The 17,655-nt window shown below is 44.2% G+C and overlaps 1 protein-coding gene across 11 annotated transcripts in view; it reads left to right on the top strand.

Moving 5' to 3' along the window:
- Positions 1 to 17,655, top strand: part of nrxn3b (neurexin 3b) — a 318,108-nt gene that overhangs the window by 267,130 nt on the left and 33,323 nt on the right. For 9 of the 11 annotated variants that reach the window (XR_001290266.1, XR_001290265.1, XR_311495.1 and 6 more), the window contains 3 exons: positions 5,319 to 5,490; positions 14,891 to 14,980; positions 16,573 to 16,883. Coding sequence is in view for 8 of the 11 variants with exons in the window: in XM_013908704.1 (XP_013764158.1) it covers positions 5,319 to 5,490; positions 14,891 to 14,980; positions 16,573 to 16,883 (573 nt within the window). In the remaining 3 variants the exon portion in view is untranslated. The remainder of the gene's footprint in view (positions 1 to 5,318; positions 5,491 to 14,890; positions 14,981 to 16,572; positions 16,884 to 17,655) is intronic. The other 2 variants (XM_013908703.1, XM_013908702.1) reach the window with 1 other exon arrangement.

Below are 17,655 nucleotides of genomic sequence, written 5' to 3'. Positions count from 1 at the left end.
TTGTCAGCGCGTTCTGTACATGAAGAAACGACTAGCTGCAAAGGCCAGCGCACACTCGCACACACAAACCTCTCTTTTACTGCCTCTAACATCCTACCCTTTAGCAAATTTCTGACTCTAGAGCTTGATGTGCACAAGAATAGACAGCTACAAATCACCGCGCCGTCTATGAGTTATCTCTGTCAATTACTGACGATAAATGGCTTTGGCAGTGGGAAGGCCAGGCGCATCAATCCTGCATGTGCTAGCTTCTCCACTCTATTGATTCTGCTTCCACTGCGTCCATGATCCAGTTTTGTTGGCCTCTGACCGCGAAAGCTAACTTGAGCGCTGATGTCAGATGAAAAGAGGGATATGTAACCCAAACTCCCACCCTGGGACATGTTCACATTCCTGGTATCAGATATTCCTCCCTCCCAAATGAGCCTTTATATAGATCTGCTGGAGTCATCCCGCTACAACTGCTCTGTACCTGTACTAGATTACAATCAGGGTTTGATTGTAATGCGATACTTTTTATTACAATTTTCTTTTTCTGATAACATTGTATTTTGTTCTATTCTTATTCTTATCATCCTATTCCAGTGTTTTTTCTTAATTTTTGCTTCTGTAACTTTGCACTGTCCACTTTCTGCTGTAACAAAACAAATTGTGGGACTAATAAAGATTATCTTATCTTTTTGTAGCGAGACAGGTCCCCACCTTTAATAACAATGTCTGACCTCAGAGTGCGTTCAGTGCACATCTTCTTATAGAAGATATCTGGGTCATAACTACTTATTTTTATGCATTTCTTTCTCCATCTTTCTTTTCCTCCCCAGCACAGCTAAGCTTATTGCTTATTCTGCCCATATCACCTGCATAAAATGGCTGTCAGATGTATTCATCTGTCTCAGGCTTGTGGCTTAACAGAATGACCATTCAGCGAGCGGGCGATGGCGTCTATTGTGAGCGGCTCGTCCTCCTGTACAGCAGCTGTCTGATGAGGGCTGTCTGCAGGCTCGCCCACCGCTGCCTTGAGTGATTCTCTCTCCTTCACTCTGCCCCGGGCGCTCCATGTGTTGGAGGCATTGATCGGCCCTGAATTGGATTGCAGCGAGCCTGATTACTGATGTCAGTGTGTGCCGGGACACGTGGGAACGCCGGAGATCCTCGTGCCGAGCTCAGGCTAGCTCGCAGCGGAGGGATGAGTCGGAGGGAGGGGTGCATTCGCTCGCCTGGAATTACATTTATCACTCTTAGTTACACAGAGCATGAACACAACATGCCCACACATACTGTACGCCTTAAGTGACCCACACACGTATACTGCAAACATAATCGTGTTTTTGATCCTATAGCGGCGAGCAGTCAGTGTTTGTGGCTGACATTAAATAAAGAGTGTGGGAGTCTGTTAGTCTATAAAAGGGCTTACGCGCATCATACCAGTAAATTACAACTATACTGCTGTAATTTGATTGTTACAACTAAATGTTGTTACACTGTATTTTTCCTCTAACACGACACTAAAGACACTAAAGATTCTTTTCTTTGTGAGGTTACACTTCATCGTCCGCGAGTCCGTGTGCACATGCGGCGGCGTCCGCTTTCATTTGAGCGCGCGCGCGGGTTTGGAAGTGATTTTCCGCGCATCATTTGTTTACATCTAGAATAGCCGGCCATCATCTTTTCCACTAAGAGAACAATAGCCATTTTTTCCCTCTCCTTTTGCTCGGGAGACAATGAAGTGCCTTCCCGCCTCGCGAGCGACAGGCCAATAAAAAACGTAATTGGATCTGTCAATCAAACACTGCTGCAGCGCAGGGGGTGGGCGGGCAGGTGGGTGGGCGGCGGTGGCAGAGGCGGGAGGGTGGGCCGGACACTGGGAGTAGTGCAGATAGAGAAGAGAGAGAGAAACGGGGAGGTGTGCCATTGCAACGCGCTAATACACACAGTTCCTTCTTTGCACTGCCCGGAGGCGCTCAGCAACAGTTACAAAGGTGTACAATTGTTGTGTTTTGCTGTTTGTTTGTACAGCGGCCGGGGGGATGACGATCTGTCTTTGTTTGTAGGTATTAGTGGGTCGCTGATGTGGCTTTGATGCGACTACGCAGGAGAGCCAGGGCTGCCAGAGCCTCTGAAGGTCACAGTGGATGTACTAGCGCTGATGTTTCTGTCTGTGCTTTGTATGCGCTCGGCCCGTCAGACATGTTGTTTTTTCATACCAGGGAAAGGTCTTGTCTTTAGTCAGGAAGGCCACGATGCTTTAGTAGTATTTTTCACGGTACAACAGACACGCCGAGCATCACCTTGTCACATTAAATCATCTGCATACTGGCGCGTGTGCTTATCTCGTCTCGGTGCTCGGATTATGTGTATTTGCTGTCAGATAAGCAGCGTGCGTAAACGTACACGTGCGCCCCCACACACACTTTTGTTGGAAGTGTTGCACTAAGTTTTAATGACAACTGCTTAAATTAAGAGCCCATTTACAAGCTCTCTGACAGAGAAGTTAAGTGCGCGTTGAGGTATTCTGCTCGCCTACTCTGCGCCCGGGCTCAGCTTTTAGGAGATGGCTTTCTTGTGTCTTTGGTGACATTGTTTTTCCATTATTAGCCGAGCTGCTCCATCGTTCCTTCCATTACGGTCTCAAGCACATTGAAATTCTGTATCTCTTTTTATGAATAGATAAAGGATGTTTAAACTGTAAGTGTGAGCGTGGCAGTGAATACTGTTCAGTGTCTTTTGACCACTTTGGCAGTTAAAAGGAGCTGAAGAGGAAACTACAGTATGCAGAGTCACTGCAGGGGTTCATTCGCTGCCTATTTTCTGGGCTTTCTACCTTTTTTAAAACTTCGAAAGGCTCCTCTGGAGGATGCTCCGCGCCTTGAATCATGACAACTCCTGCCCTGTGCACTTAAAAGCGGTTAAGAAATAAAAATGGAACCTTAATTAACAGAAATCAAAAGAAGCGCCTGCTTTCTTCCAGGGTTTTTAAGGTGCTCGAATTAAGAAGATGAAAAACAAACTTAATTAAAAAGTATTTTTTTAAATTTCCTATTGATGTCGTGTGTATTTTCAGCCTGTTCTCTTGCCCTGGGTGTCAGCTAATACTGTTTCGTCCAACTCCATCGCACTTACACACAAGGCATTGCCAGAGGGAAAGGTCATAACATGAATGTTTCAGCTGGGCATCTTTCAGCAAGCAGGATGACTGTTGTGAAGGGCTGGAGTTTAACCATCATCTTCACCCCGACCTTATTAAGACCAAGAGAACAGTTAGTGAGTCGTGGCAGCTTTCAGTCACGTGGCTGTTGTCAGGCTGCTCGGAGTGTGTTGCACTGAAAACCTCCTGTGGTTGTACGTTTTTGCGGTCATCTTTAGTTTGTGTTACACTCTTCACAATTTCATTACTGCTTGGTGATTATTTTGTGCATCTTTGCTACCGAGTTGGCGTCTTCCATGCAAACTGCACAGCAGTTCACTTACGACCAAAGTAATTACAAGCAACTGCCCACAACCTCCAACAACCACTGACAACTGGCTGTAGAATTCCCTAGCAACCCCCTAGCAACAGAGGTTCACTGATTGGTCTCTAGACTTTACTCATGAAATTGATTGTTAAAGTCCAGTCTTTAGCAATCAATTTGATGGTAACTTCCTGCAACCTACAACGGCCACATGAAAGTGGTTGTCAGATGGTCCCAAGGCCTGTGTGAGTGGGGCCTTTGTAGTTTAAGCATCTAACCAGCAAGTAAAATATAAAGTAAAAAGCAAGTAGTGGGGAAAAAAAAGATTTCGACAGTGCATGATCCACCTTCTCCCAGCAGATAAATCAGCAGCTTATCCAACAGCAAACCTCCAACCTGGTAATGTGGACTTTGTAGTTCTCTGAAATGGAATCACAGCCATTAAGGCACCTGCTCCAGTGACATCTGACCAAACAGCATTAGGACGCACTGCTGTTTGATTTGTTGTTAAACTAGCTTAATATAGCAAAATGTGTCCGGGAAAAAACGTGACACGCTTCCTGTTTTACTGTACACCCATATGGAAAAGAAATAGTAAAAACATATATGTGATTACTCATGAAAGTGGCCACTTTCTCATTACTTTCATGTATTGTTTTAGTAAGTATCCAAAACATACAAGTTTCATTATATAATTTTTCAAGGGATCTTATATCTGTTTTCACTCTTATATGCTTTTCATACAAGTTTCACACAAGACAGATACAAACTTTATAAGATTTATATGTATCTTTTCCATGTGGGCAGTGAAGCTTCCTTTGGTAATCGGGTGGTATAGTCTCACTTACAGCAAGAGGAACTGCATCAAGCATAGCTTGGCCTTATTAAGTGCTCCTCTTAGGTATGAAGAGCCTGTAAAATTAAATAGAGGTCAGCAGGTTTAAGAGTTGTGTCATTTAACTTGTAGCAGTCCTGCAGCGCCTTTACACCGACGAGCACTGTCAAATTCAGCCTGACATTATCAGGGTCTGTATAGTCACAGTCAGCCATGCAGGGCCAGTGTCTCTGCTGATCAATTAGCAATATGTGTCTGCTCTGTGTTCAGGCTTTCCTAATTTTGGTTTTGTTATGAGAAATAGTCCCACTGCTCTGGGCTTCTAAAGAAGGTAATTACACTGAGAGATTCCCTGTGGGGGATTAAAACAAATGACACAGAAAACACAGCCTTTCCCCATCGCCACTCACTCAAGCCCTGCCTCCGCTTTAAAACCTTTTGCTTGTAACGCCTGCATGACCATGAATACACAAGCAGTCACAATAAAACACACTCTGGCAGCTCGTGAAAATTAGTGGGGTCGAGGGGAGAGAAATCAGAAAATGACGAGGGGGCATCACGATTTACGGACATGGTATAACTGGTTTAGCATTAAGAGCTAAACAAAGCATATGGTATTCATGCATTCTGTAAGGACCGCGGCAGAAAAAGCATCTGTCCTGCCAGTTTTGTGGTGACAGGCTGCAGGGAGCATTACTCATCATTACAATCTCTGCTGGCAGCCTATTTTCATCACATTACAGTGGTATAATGAAGCGTAGCGCGCTAGCGTCCTCAGGTTCTCTGAGTAGTTCACCATTAGCACCAGCCGGGGGCATTCATCCAAGTAGCTTTATTGAACTTTTTACAGTTAGTTTATTGTATAATTAATTCATTACGGCACAACAATACATGTGGGTGGAATCTGCGGTTCAAATTCATCTCGCGCTGACAGCGGTGCCACACAATTTCGTATCGCTTGCATTTATTAAGCAGCGCTCACTTTGTTTGATGGCGTCACACCAACTCTTTCGTGCTCTTTGTGTCTGTTTCAGGAACAAGGCAAAATAGGTGTGACGTTCAACATCGGAACGGTGGACATCAGCGTCAAGGAGGTAAACACGCTGATAAACGATGGCAAATACCATTTGGTCCGGTTCACCAGGAACGGGGGCAATGCGACCTTGCAGGTGGACAACTGGCCGGTCAATGAGCACTTTCCCACAGGTACCGACCTCATTTTTAACTCAGTCTATTTGATATTCTGTTATTAACACAATGAATCCTTTCTGGAGTAATTCAAGGTAAATTAGTAGTAATAGCTTTAAAACCACTGGACACCATCTATTTCATCATGCAAAGGGCACAAGCAGGAAGAAAGGATTCACCTTCACTTGCTCTCCGGGGTAAAATATGTGAGATGACTAACAAGCATGTGGCCAACATCATACTCGTACTGTAACATGTGCTTCAAAACCCTTCAGTAAACACGATAACACTTGGCTACACGGGAGGGGGGGGCACCGAGCTTGAAATCTTTTGTCTTGGAAGACGCATTAACTGCGCAACATTCGGTCAGCGGGCAGGCAAGGAGAGCACTGAAGGCAGAAACCAAGGGTGGCCTGTTGGCCAGATAAAGCTGCTGCCTGCCTGTATCTCTCATTCCCAGGTCAGCAGAAGCGGCGCACCAGCAGAATACAAATAGGGTCATCAAACGGAGCGCGCTCCATTTGGAGACTCAGGCACTCCCTCCATTTGGAACAGATATGTGCTGCTCAGCTAGCTAGGTGAGAGAGTGTGAGAGAGGGAAAGAAGGAGGGGAAAAAATCCTCTCCTGCTTCTACTTAACAGTCCATTAAATTGAGTTGGCTCTCCTCAACTTTGATATCTGTGTCTCCATGTCAGCCGGCTTAGGAGAAGCTACCTTTGTTTGCTCGTTTCCTATTACCCTCCTCTTCAATTTCACTTGGTCAAACAGAACAGACACACGGGGAGACAACATGGGAACAAAGTGGCAGTCGAGCCAAGAATGACAAAATATAATATGCAACGTCATTGATCTCTGTGGAACAATTGTGCCGCGCTGGTAGGACGAGAATGTACAGGATTACATGTCGACTAAAAAGCCAATGTTAAATTTCCTTGAGATATGAGCTCGGCTATATCTAAGAAGCCATCACGCATCAATAATTGAGATATTCTGTTCTGAAAGCTTTAAAAAAAAAACATATGCAGAAATGTTGATACCACGTAATCGTAGGAAGCCAGCAAATATGAGTCGATCCCTTTCACTCAGCAGCCCTACAGCATGCTCCTTTTGCCTGCTTGCCTTCACCGATGACAGGCCAGCATCCTCTCCTGGCGTGACCTGGCACGCTGTTGTGGTTTGGTTCAGTGCCAGCGCAGGTGACGTTAATCTCTTCTGTCTCTGGCTTTCTTTTGCCGCCGGCTGTCTTTCGCTTTTCTTTGAGCAGATAAGGTCGGACGGGTTTCATAACCGCATTTCAGCTGCAGTAACGCTGCGAAATACTGAGAAACTCCGCAGCGCGCACACAAGTGACATCTCCGTGGCGTACACATTGGCGCTCGCGTGTGCGCAGCGCTCGATGAGGAAATTGAATTAATCAGGCAGAAGCGGGCGCGATTGCTGCACAGAGATAGTGTCATGTCCCTTATGTTCCCGACTGTGGATCGCGCAATAGTTCGACCGTTCTTCATCTTTAATAGCCATCAGTTTGGGATAGGAATTGAACGCCTACCACCTTCATAATTACCTCAAAGGGCCTGCTTGCATAAGCATGCAGTGCTTGTTTCCTTAGCTTCTGCCAATACGTATGCCGGAATCTGTGATCCAAAGCCAGCAAAGCTCAGGAGTCACTGCTAAATGGTCGTTAAGGTTTACATCTCCGCTTCAGGAATGCGCAGCAGAAAGAAGTTTAGTTGTGGATTTCTTTCAAGCGATCCCACTGAGGTTTGTTCCCTTTTCTGTCCGCCTGCCATTGTCTTGAGATGGAGTTGAGGTCGGCGGATCGAATGCGTGGTAATTTCTTTTTCTCTTCTGCACAGGTAATTTGCAGGACATTCAGTGATAGTAATTCAACGGTGATTGATTTTTTTCCCTCGCCCTCCCTCCTTTGTAAAAGGGTTGTCATCTCGTGAGTAATTACATGTTAGGGTCCAGACTCATCGACTGCCTTCTCACACTTCTAATGCTTAACTTGAAGGCAGTAGCTGCCACGAGGCTCTCAGGCCGCTCAATAAACAGCTACCGGATCTGGGCATGCCCTCTCCCTGGTGGGGGAATAGGTGAGGACAAAGGTGTTGGTGGTTTGCTTGTCAGTCAGAGCCGCTTACAAAATAGGCCTGAGGTGTGTAAATTGGACGTCTTAACAACAGTGTTTAGAGAGTTGGCCAACAAAAGCATTGAGACATTAGGATTCACTTCAAATGGCAGCAGCCAGTTCTGACAGCATGACGTGCTTCTAAATAACGGACGATTTCATAACTCCACAACTTTGGTGTTTCTTTGCTTATTTCAGCCTCATTTTTAACACTGACTATGAAATTGCACCAAATCTTCCTTAAGCAGCAGCCACAAGATTGTTTTTATTGAAGCTGTTGTAAGATTCAGTCTTTGGAATAACGTTACAGAAAGCCGTTACTCTGATGAGCTTCGGAAGGAAGTTTGGGTGGGGGACACTCAGCGAGGCAATTTCATTCCTTCTTTAATGAGCTGAAGAGTTTTCATCTGCGCCAGAATAATTGGTTACGAATTCTTATAATGATCAATTAGAATTTTTCAAATGATGAGCTTACATCACGTAAGTGCTATTTGAACACCTGAGGTGAGGATCTCTGAACATGGGCGTCTGTACTCCTACGTACATGTTCCATTAAAACGTGCACTTAATTTGTCATTAAGTGCACGTTTGTATATTCATTTATTTTATTCGAAATCAAGGAAAATTCTAAGTGAACACAAACTTTTGAGTGGTAGCGTGTTCCAATATAACATGGGTGTCAAATATAAGGCTCGGGGGCCAGGATCAGTCCAGAAAATAAATTCCAATCTGGCCCACTGAATTGTGGGAAGTGTGAAGAAGGGCCTGTCATATTTTAATTGTGCTTTCATGGGTTTCATACTGATAAACACCTCCTCGCCTGGAGGGGACAGGACTGTCCGGCAATGAGCTAACTTCAGTTTTTTTGTAATGTTAAAGATTGTCAGTTTAAACTCTGCTGACAGACGTCTGTCATTTTCTACACAAATTACACTTTTTTCTTATATTAATATATATGATTTAATGTATAGTTAAACATCTTTACACTGACAGAAAGGCGAGTTTCACTTATGATCAAAGTAAGCTGAATGTGGCACACGTACACGGGTATTTTTAAAAACGGAGATTTTCCGTTTTCGTTTTAAAAAATAATCCCGTCCACACGTAAAGGCAGAAATGAAGGAAAACGCTGCTAGGAACGTGCCAGAGCAGCAGGTGGCGCTATATTCCTAACCGTGTAGAAATGTTGGCCAATCAGAAGTCTAGAAGCCTCGGCGGGAAAGAGTAAACGACGATGGCGCATAGAAGCAGAACCGAGTCGTATGTGTGGAGGACCGTAACTGTGTGTGTGTATGTAAGCATTTAAACACTGCAGAGAGTACAATTAACAGTAACCGTATTTTGTCTACGTCCGCCATGGTAGAAATTCATTTCAGCGAAACAGTAACCCGGCGCACAGTGTGACGTCAAAAAAGGCGCACACCTTTGACGCTGCCTTTTCTGTTTTCCTCGTCCACACGTAAACGCAAAAACTGAGTTTTCAAAAATCTCCACCCTGGCCGGAGTTTTTAAAAATCTCCGTTTCCAGTGACCGAAAGCGGCGTTTACGTGTGGACGAAAGGCGCAAACGCACAGAAAAATCTGCGTTTTCAAAAATACCCGTGTGGACGTAGCCTGAGTTTGGCATCCCTGCACTTTGATGCTAAAGCCATATTACCATCGTTAACTGTAAGAGAACCAGTCACAGTAAGCCGGTCTGGTACAGAAATGTAATGGATTACATTAGATTGTAATTTTATTATAAATATAAATAATAACATAATCATTTTACTATATAGTGTCAAATCACAACAAAAGTAACCTCAAGGAGTTTTGTATTATAAGGTAGAGACCCTGCAACAATCATATGACCCCCTATGAGCAAGCACGGCGACAGAAGGAAGGAAAAACTCCCTTTTAACAGGAAGAAACCTCCAAAAGAACCAGGCTCAGGGAGCCAGGTGGCCCTGCTGTGACCTTTTTGGGTTGAGGGGAGGCAGAGATTTGTAATAGCTAATGATTAAATGCAGAGATGTGTAAAAAGGTCCAGCCCTAACTATATGCTTTAGCAAAAAGGAAAGTTTTAAGTCTTAAAATTAGAGATAGTGTCTGTGTCCTGAATCCAAACTGGGAGCTGGTTCCATGGAAGAGGTGCGTGAAAGCCTCGTCTTCTAAATATCCTAAGAAGCACACGTAAGCCAGTAGCCTGAGAGCGACATGCTCTATTGGGGTGATATGGTATCTATCTCCTATCCATCCAGCCGTAATCATAACCATTTATTCAGTTCGGGGTCACTGCGAGACCGCAGCCTATCCCCGCTGTCATAGGATGAGAGGCGGCGTCCACCCTGAACAGGTCCCGTCTTTCTCCCAGTGAAGCAAACAGGTTGAAGGGTTCCCTTTGCAGTAAGATTAAACACAGGCAGTGAAGCTAATTCTGACACGCGGCTGAAGAACAGGAACATTTTATTAAATAACTGAATGAATTATGCAAACTGCTACACACTGTCTGATTGTCTGTTTGTTTTTCTGCAGTGTTACTGGGCTCTCCTCTCAGCTTAGTTCTCCTTTGTTCCCGTCTCATTATTTAGCATTCAGTGCTACCATAGCTGACAGCCAAAAATATAATAAATAAATAGTTTCAATAATTTAAACTGTCTTTTCTTCCATTTCTGCTGAGGTCTGCTCAAAACATGGAAGGCAGTGCACGCTGTACAGAGAGATAGGATGGATAACCTTAGTGTCAAGCTGAGCGTGCCCGGTACACAAGCGCTCAGAACTTGATATTGTCAGTATCAAAGGTGACTTAAACAAAACTGCTTTCCCTGATAAAAAAAAATCCACACTTTAATGCAACCAGTGTTAAGAAACAAGACGGAAAAGAACTTGTGCACTTCACAGCCCCATTCTTCTCTATAACAGTACACCCGCTCTGATCCCACACTGGAGCGTTTCCACGAGGCTTCGGCAGCTTACGCGCGCGCGTGTTTGCGTGTGGGCGTCGAATGTATGCGTTGACTGCTTTTGTCTTCCTTTCTCTAATTATTCTCCCCCTCTAACAGTGCCCTCTCAGATCTCTGTTCTGTTTTTGTCCTCAAATTCCTTTTTATCCGTGTTTCTCCGCCTTTTTCGAGTCTTTGCTCATCGTGGCTACGCATCTTTCTCGCAGTCCTGTGTACTTGTGTGACAACCCACATTACTGTAGGGACTTGTCTTTGTCTAGTGAGAGGCTTCCAATTTCCTTATATAACACTCCGAATCCCTGCACTCTTTGATTTCGGATTACATGATCTCTTTTTTTATTTGCGTGAGTTGGAATCTTTGAATCAAAGAATTATTAGACCGAGCCAGGCGGAGATTGTGCATCGCACGTTGCCTCGAGCTGGCTGAGGTCCAGGCGTTGTCTCAGATGAATGACCATTGGCCTAACTACTCTGCTAGTGCCTTGGGGAAAGTATGTCCGTGTGCGTGCGTGTTTGTGTGTGGTCCATCATTTGTGATGGGTACAAAGGGGTTGGTCATAGCCAGAACAGCCTTGTGTTCCTTTTCAGACACACGAACGCTCGAAAACACGATTACTTTCATCCACACGCTGATGCGCACAATGTTGCGACTCCCACAACCTGAAACAGACACAATGAGTTGCACGGTTTCAAAATATCTGCCAATCTTTGTCTTGAAATACAGACAAAACAATTCCTCAGGAGCGAGATAAATCCCCACGCGTCCCTGGGGCCAAACATGATTAGCCCTATCTGAGACACAATCTTTGTCGCTCTCACAACTCAGACTAAGCCGAGTGTACAAGCCGCCAATCTAATTCATCTTTTCAGCACCATAAATTTCAGAGCGACCTGATAAATGATGAATTTACTCCCTGGCTTCGTCTGACGCCCGAGAGAGAATGGAAGGAAGATCGGGGGCAGGCGTGCAGGAGAAAAAGAAGGGACGTGGGTGAATAGAAAAGAAGTGCAACCGGTGAAGGAATACAGAAGCGGTTAATGGAATACGTCGACAAAAAGTGAGAAAGAGCTGACATGTAGACGGGCACAGAAGAAGAGAAAGTGAGTGAAAAGTAGATAAATTGTGGCTGCAGCTGTAGAGGCCGGATTCAGCCAAGAAGAGCAAAGAGAGCTGATTGCTGAGTCTGGGAGACGGAGAATAGCGGGAGCAGATGAAGGAGCTGGAATATCGCTGGATGGACAGTGTGCCGAAGAGAACGAGAGAATTGAAAAAAGCTTGAGTGCACGGACGAATAACCAGGGAGCGAGGAGGAGAAACAGAGATGAAAGTCAGGTGTAGATGGGAAAGAAGGTGGCTTGTGCGAGATATTCATTACCAGGGGGCTGCGGTGGCGAGCTGTGGAGTTGAGCTGTGGAATGATGATTTCTGGACAGGGCCACACTATATCAAATGTACTCATCATCCCCAAATAGAGAGAATGCCAGGAGCCTGTCACGGTGGCCATTTTCACAGTTTTGATGCGCTCTCAGCACTGGCCCTGTGATGGAACCCCGGTGAGATTAGTCTGGCAACCAACTGCAGAGAACGAAGCAACCGACCAGCAGACGACTGTCACCGTGCCAGTGTTTGTGTTGACTGAATGGCTGCCACCAAAGGGAAAAAACCGAGACACTGTTTTGGCTAGGAGGAAAAAAACGGTGATGGCATGCAGCGGGGCCGAAGTAAAAGCCGGCAACGTGCGCATAAGCTCGCAGCAAAATAATATAATAATGATAAACATACGTAAATATTTATATTCACCTGGCCCTCTATAAGGGCTGTGTGGTGTTATCACACTTTACCTTTTAAGGCCCTGCAGAAACACAGAGAGAAGAGACGGACGACAAACTCACCCATGAGGCGGCCTTCCTGTACAAGCAAAATGAAAGTGTCCTGGTTGGGTTAGCTTTCGACTGACTAATACCAAAACCAAAGCAAACATAGCTAAGTTAGCTTGAGTTAAGGTAGGCCACAAATTTAAGGTAAGATTCCTGGAAGATTAGCTGATCACAGAGCTGCTGCTGCCTCTGCAAGCCCTTTTGTAACCCATTTCCAAAGTAGCTCCACCTTCGCTGCCTTACCTGTCCGTACTGATGGGTGTTTGTTTCTCGCCCTACAAATATACAGTTTTTCTTTTGCTTGTTTTCATTATGGACGTTGACTGAAAATGAAACCGGTTCTCTGGCTTTAAAGAACATCAGACATATTATAATGTCAGATTGCTCATTCGTCTCTCTCCTCAGTGCACTGGCAGGAAATATCTGTCCACTATGTTTAGGGGGAAAAACTGAAACCCTTAGTAGACTGACTTTTTAATAAACAGTAGTGCTTTTATTGGCAAGGTCATCCATTCTGAAGTCACCTCTAGAAATTGAATATCAAATTGACAAACTAGAGAGAATTTTCTCATTAGTTGCACAATTAGCTGGTGGTGTATTCATTACGTGGGGACTGTCACCTCATTAATCACCTAGAACAATGTAAGAGCTATACCTGAGACCACGCATTAGCAATGCACAGCAAACTTACAGCTTCTTCTCCGTCTTCCTCTCAGTCTCGTGATTCCACTTCGTCTAAAGGACGACGTGAGGCTACGTTCGAGACTTTATGGAAAAGACAAAGCAGAAAGAATGCGAAGAGATTATTTATCGATGGCACTCATCCACCCTCCCCCCGTGTTTCCCGGCTCGGCTCGCTCGATCAAACTCCAAACCTTTTCCGAGCGTCCTCTGATTTCAAACACGAACATCTTGCCTCCCTCTGTGGCCCTTGTCCAGAGGAGAGTGTATTTGGCTGCCACCTGAAACCTGCTTGAGATCAAAGGAATGGGGAGGGAGTCCTGCTAGTAGCTGATTAACCTGCTGGCACACTGCAGAAACATTCGTTTAGCTCCTTGAGCTCCCTTGCAGCCATATCTACACTCCATCCCAGCTGGCTGTAAACTGAGCACTTGGATGTTTTTTTTCTGTGAAAGGTAGCAAAGAACGCAAGGAAGACAGAAAAGAGAGAGGGAAGGGAAACTGGTACGAGCTCACGGTTTTATGCAGTTGTGACGCGTTCGCGCGTAATGTTATGGAAGTTTAGTCAGCAGGTCAGAGCAGTGGTGACTTACACCAAATGTAGCTTATTGCCAAACCAAGAAAGAAAATGAAATACAACCCGGGCGGGTGTCAGAACGAGGGAATGAATGTAAGCACGTTCAAAAGCTCCAAACTAAACACACTGGCAGGTGAAGCTTTGCCCTTTCAGTTGTATTATACTGTAAATGAGTCAGTGCCAGTGCCTTTCTTCTTTCTTCCTCCAAATCCCTTTCCTTCTGGATACTGAGTGACATCACACTGCCATTGGTCTCTTTTGTTAGACCTCAAAATGTTTGAAGACGGACTTGTACGTCTCCATTCTCGCTGTCGACAGATCCGCGGCACCTTTCAAAGGGAGAGGATCCCTGTTTGTCAGACAAAATGTTGCATCCCTGCACATTCACAAAGGAAATTTGTAAATGATGCCAGAAATACTCAGTACAGGCTCCAGATTCCCTGCATAAGTGAGGCTATTATTATTACACTACTGTTATATACCTCCAGCCCAACAGGAACATTCCCAGAAGAGGTGGTTGCGTTCTTTTGGTGTTTCTTTGAACCCAAAAAGCCTCCCACTATGTCAGTAATGATCTCATTTGTATGCATTGTCCTCTTCAAATCTGTGTCACTGTGGGACTACCACACCCCCCAAACAGGTCTGCTGTGCTTCAAATTACCACCTCCTCATCTAACGTTGCCTCCTTTTCCCCTCAAAAGCTGCTACACACTCCTTCCCTCCAAGTAGCTACCCCACCAAATCGTTCCTTGGCCCTTGAAATGTGAAAGCAGGTGGTGTCCAGTGGGAGAATTAGTTCACATAAATTACCTCCAATTTGCTTCAGAGAAAGGCGCTTTATGCACGTCTGCCTTTTTAACCACTTGATCTCCTTCCTTTTGTCTCTATTATGTAAAATGACGTAGATGTGATGCATTTCCTGTGTTTTGACTTCTTCTTGCAGGAATTTTCTTTCCCTACAGTTTGTTTTTCCTCATTGCTGCTGTGTGTGGAGTGTGCTGTATAAATATGAGTTTTAAAAAATTTCCACTAAAGTAACGCTACTTTGGGGTAAAAGAAATATACATATATATTCATATATATCATAAAGCTTTTATAAATATTTCTAAACAAAGATAAAACTCTTCATAAACCACTGTATAAATGTGTGATGTCTGTTGCTGTTGCCAACTGTTTGAAGCTGTTTGTTAAACTTTCAAACTTTGAAGGCAACAGCGACATTGAGCGCTATCAAATGGCAAATAAGAAAATCCCGTTCAAATATACCCGGCCAGTAGAAGATTGGCTTCAGGACAAAGGTAAATCTTTATCGAACTTCTAGAATGTTCTTTATTTTCTGTCATTTCATCGGCTTGTTCCCTTTCAACCTCTGAGAATGAATAACCATCCCTTAAACCCTTTAAAAAACCAGTAAACCAAAGCAATTTGTTTTATTTTGTTTGTGTTTTTAGCCTTTTCGTCCTTTCCCTTTGGTTCAGTTTTTATGATGCTTTTTTTTTATTATTTCTTGTCCCTTTTTCTGTCATTGTCATCTTTAAAAAAAAAAAAAGTTGAACCATGGTGTCTAGTTAAAGGGACTGGGAAGTGATTTTGTAAACAGTGCAACAACAAGATATGAAATATCAAGTGCTGCTAATCTTTTGTGCAAAATTGACTAGGTGGAGGCATTATGCATTATTATCTATGCCGCAACAGTCGGCCGATTGTTTTGAGAGGAGAATTAACTCCCTTGGCTCAAATCCTCTGCAATGTTTGAGAACAAATTAATCAGTGGGCATATCCCCCTGAAAACTTTCCAAACAGCAGGTGCCTCTCCCTGCTGTAATTTATCTGATTGTACTTAAACACATCAAACACAATAAAATTCTCACTTGTTTGGCGATGGAGAGCTAATTGGAGCCTTTTTGACGGCAAAGCGTCACAGCGCGCCTGCCAAGGTGCACTGTGCCCTGATAGAGCTGTGCTCTTTTTCTTTTCCAGTCGTTAGATTAAAACCAGCACCTTGTTCGTATTGAACATTTTGTGGGGATTTTCCCAGAAAAAGAAGAAGAAGTCTGTTTCCCCCTTTGTTTTTTCTGGTGCTTAATCCATCATAAAAATATCATAAACTGCTTTTAAAATTCATTGCACATAAACATCAGCATAACTTCATCATAAAGTCCCTTTAACAACTGTAAAACAAGGCAGGTTTGGAAAAAGAATCCCATTACCGCTGCATGCATGACTCCACACGTGCTATTTCATTTTTCTGTGATATGAACGTTGCCCCTGCCATTTCATACCTAATGTATTATGTATTACATAACAAACAAATGTAGCGGGCTTGCGGTGTTATGTGTCTGTAAATTATACAATGGAGATTTTTAATTATGATTCCTGCATTGTGAAAGTTTGCTGTGCTTTTCTTTCATTGGGAATGCATGAGCAGTGTGTTTTGATAATGATATTTGGGCTTCTCCTAATGAAAATCACATGAATTGTAGCAACTGGGCATTGCGCATTATTCCCCATATACATGCTGTACTTATTGCTCGAGACCCTTTTGTCCACAGAATAACAACAAAGCTGTGGAAAGTGTTACAACACTGCTGCTGCTGTGACAAGTGTCTCTGTTTCAGCTCTAGCAGCAGTTTGAAATCTACTTATTGTACAAAATGTGCTCAACAGTAGGTAAAAAGTAGGGCAGCCGTAGATACTTTTTTCAGTACAAAGCCAGGTTGCGTCATCATTACAGTTTGAAAACCATCTGCAACTTCTTTTAATCAGGGAAACAAGACATTTCATCAAACGTTCTCTATCACCGCGTCTGTCTTGCAATGAAAGTTTAATGTTATTGTTACATTAGATTATCATCTCTTAAGCTTATCAACGCTTTTCCCTCCCGCGCCAGGCCGGCAGTTGACGATCTTCAACACCCAGGCCACTATCTCTATCGGTGGAAACGACCGGAAGCGGCCCTACCAGGGCCAGCTCTCCGGCCTCTACTACAATGGCCTCAAAGTCCTCAACATGGCCGCCGAGGGCCACGTTAACATCAAGGTGAACGGCAGTGTGCGGCTGGTGGGCGACGTCCCCACTAGCCGGGGCGCGGCGCGCACCACCACCTCGGTACCGCCAGAGATGTCCACCACCTTTATAGAGACTACCACCACCTTGTCTACCACAACCACCCGCAAACAGCGCTCACCACCCACTATCCAGGTAAGGGAGAGGGTGTATGTGGTGATGTTTCCAGCAGAACTGTTTGTTACCTGTAGACATTCTAGTGATTTATGGAAATTTGAAAAAGCTGCGTAGAGATCTTCAAGAACTCTGCACATGCTTAGAGTTTTCCCATTCCCACGCTGTCACTGGTGTTGTCCTGTCAGAGGAGCTGGTGTTGCACAAGGTTGCTCAAGGCTTCTCACAAAGAACCCGTCAAGACATCTTTTTGTGCCAGTGATGACTTAAAGGGTGTATTTCAGCCTAAACTATGATCTTCTATCTAACCTAACCAAGTAGTTTTTGGTGCTTTCGACCAATAAATCTTGAAGCTGACCTTGAAGATCTTGGAAAGTCAACATGACCCCGCTCTACCTCCCTGCAAAGTTCATTCAAAACCTTTTGAGCTATCGTCTTTACAGACAGACACGCACGCATGCTACCAAAGACCAAACTTCCTTGGCAGAGGTACTGAATAAAAGAAATGACAAATGAATAAGGGAATGAAAACAAAGACCAAACCTGAACCACCTTATCTTGGATTTCAATCTCGAGATTAACTCCAGTTCTGGCCCTGCAATATCCAAATGTGGATTTTGTCCCTGTTATAAAAAATGACTCTTCTAGCATCTAGTACTTAACAATCAATCAATCAATCAATCAATCAATCTTTATTTATAAAGCACTTTTCATACAGAAATGCTTTACATGGTTAAAAGCAGCCCTCCCAATCCTGCCCTCCAATTCACTCCCCACACTCTCATTAACATAA

This window comes from Pundamilia nyererei, unplaced genomic scaffold (genome assembly GCF_000239375.1).
Source record: "Pundamilia nyererei isolate P.nyererei 1_Seehausen unplaced genomic scaffold, PunNye1.0 scaffold00013, whole genome shotgun sequence".
Lineage (NCBI taxonomy): Eukaryota > Metazoa > Chordata > Actinopteri > Cichliformes > Cichlidae > Pundamilia > Pundamilia nyererei.
This window is presented reverse-complemented; position numbering and strand designations above follow the sequence as displayed.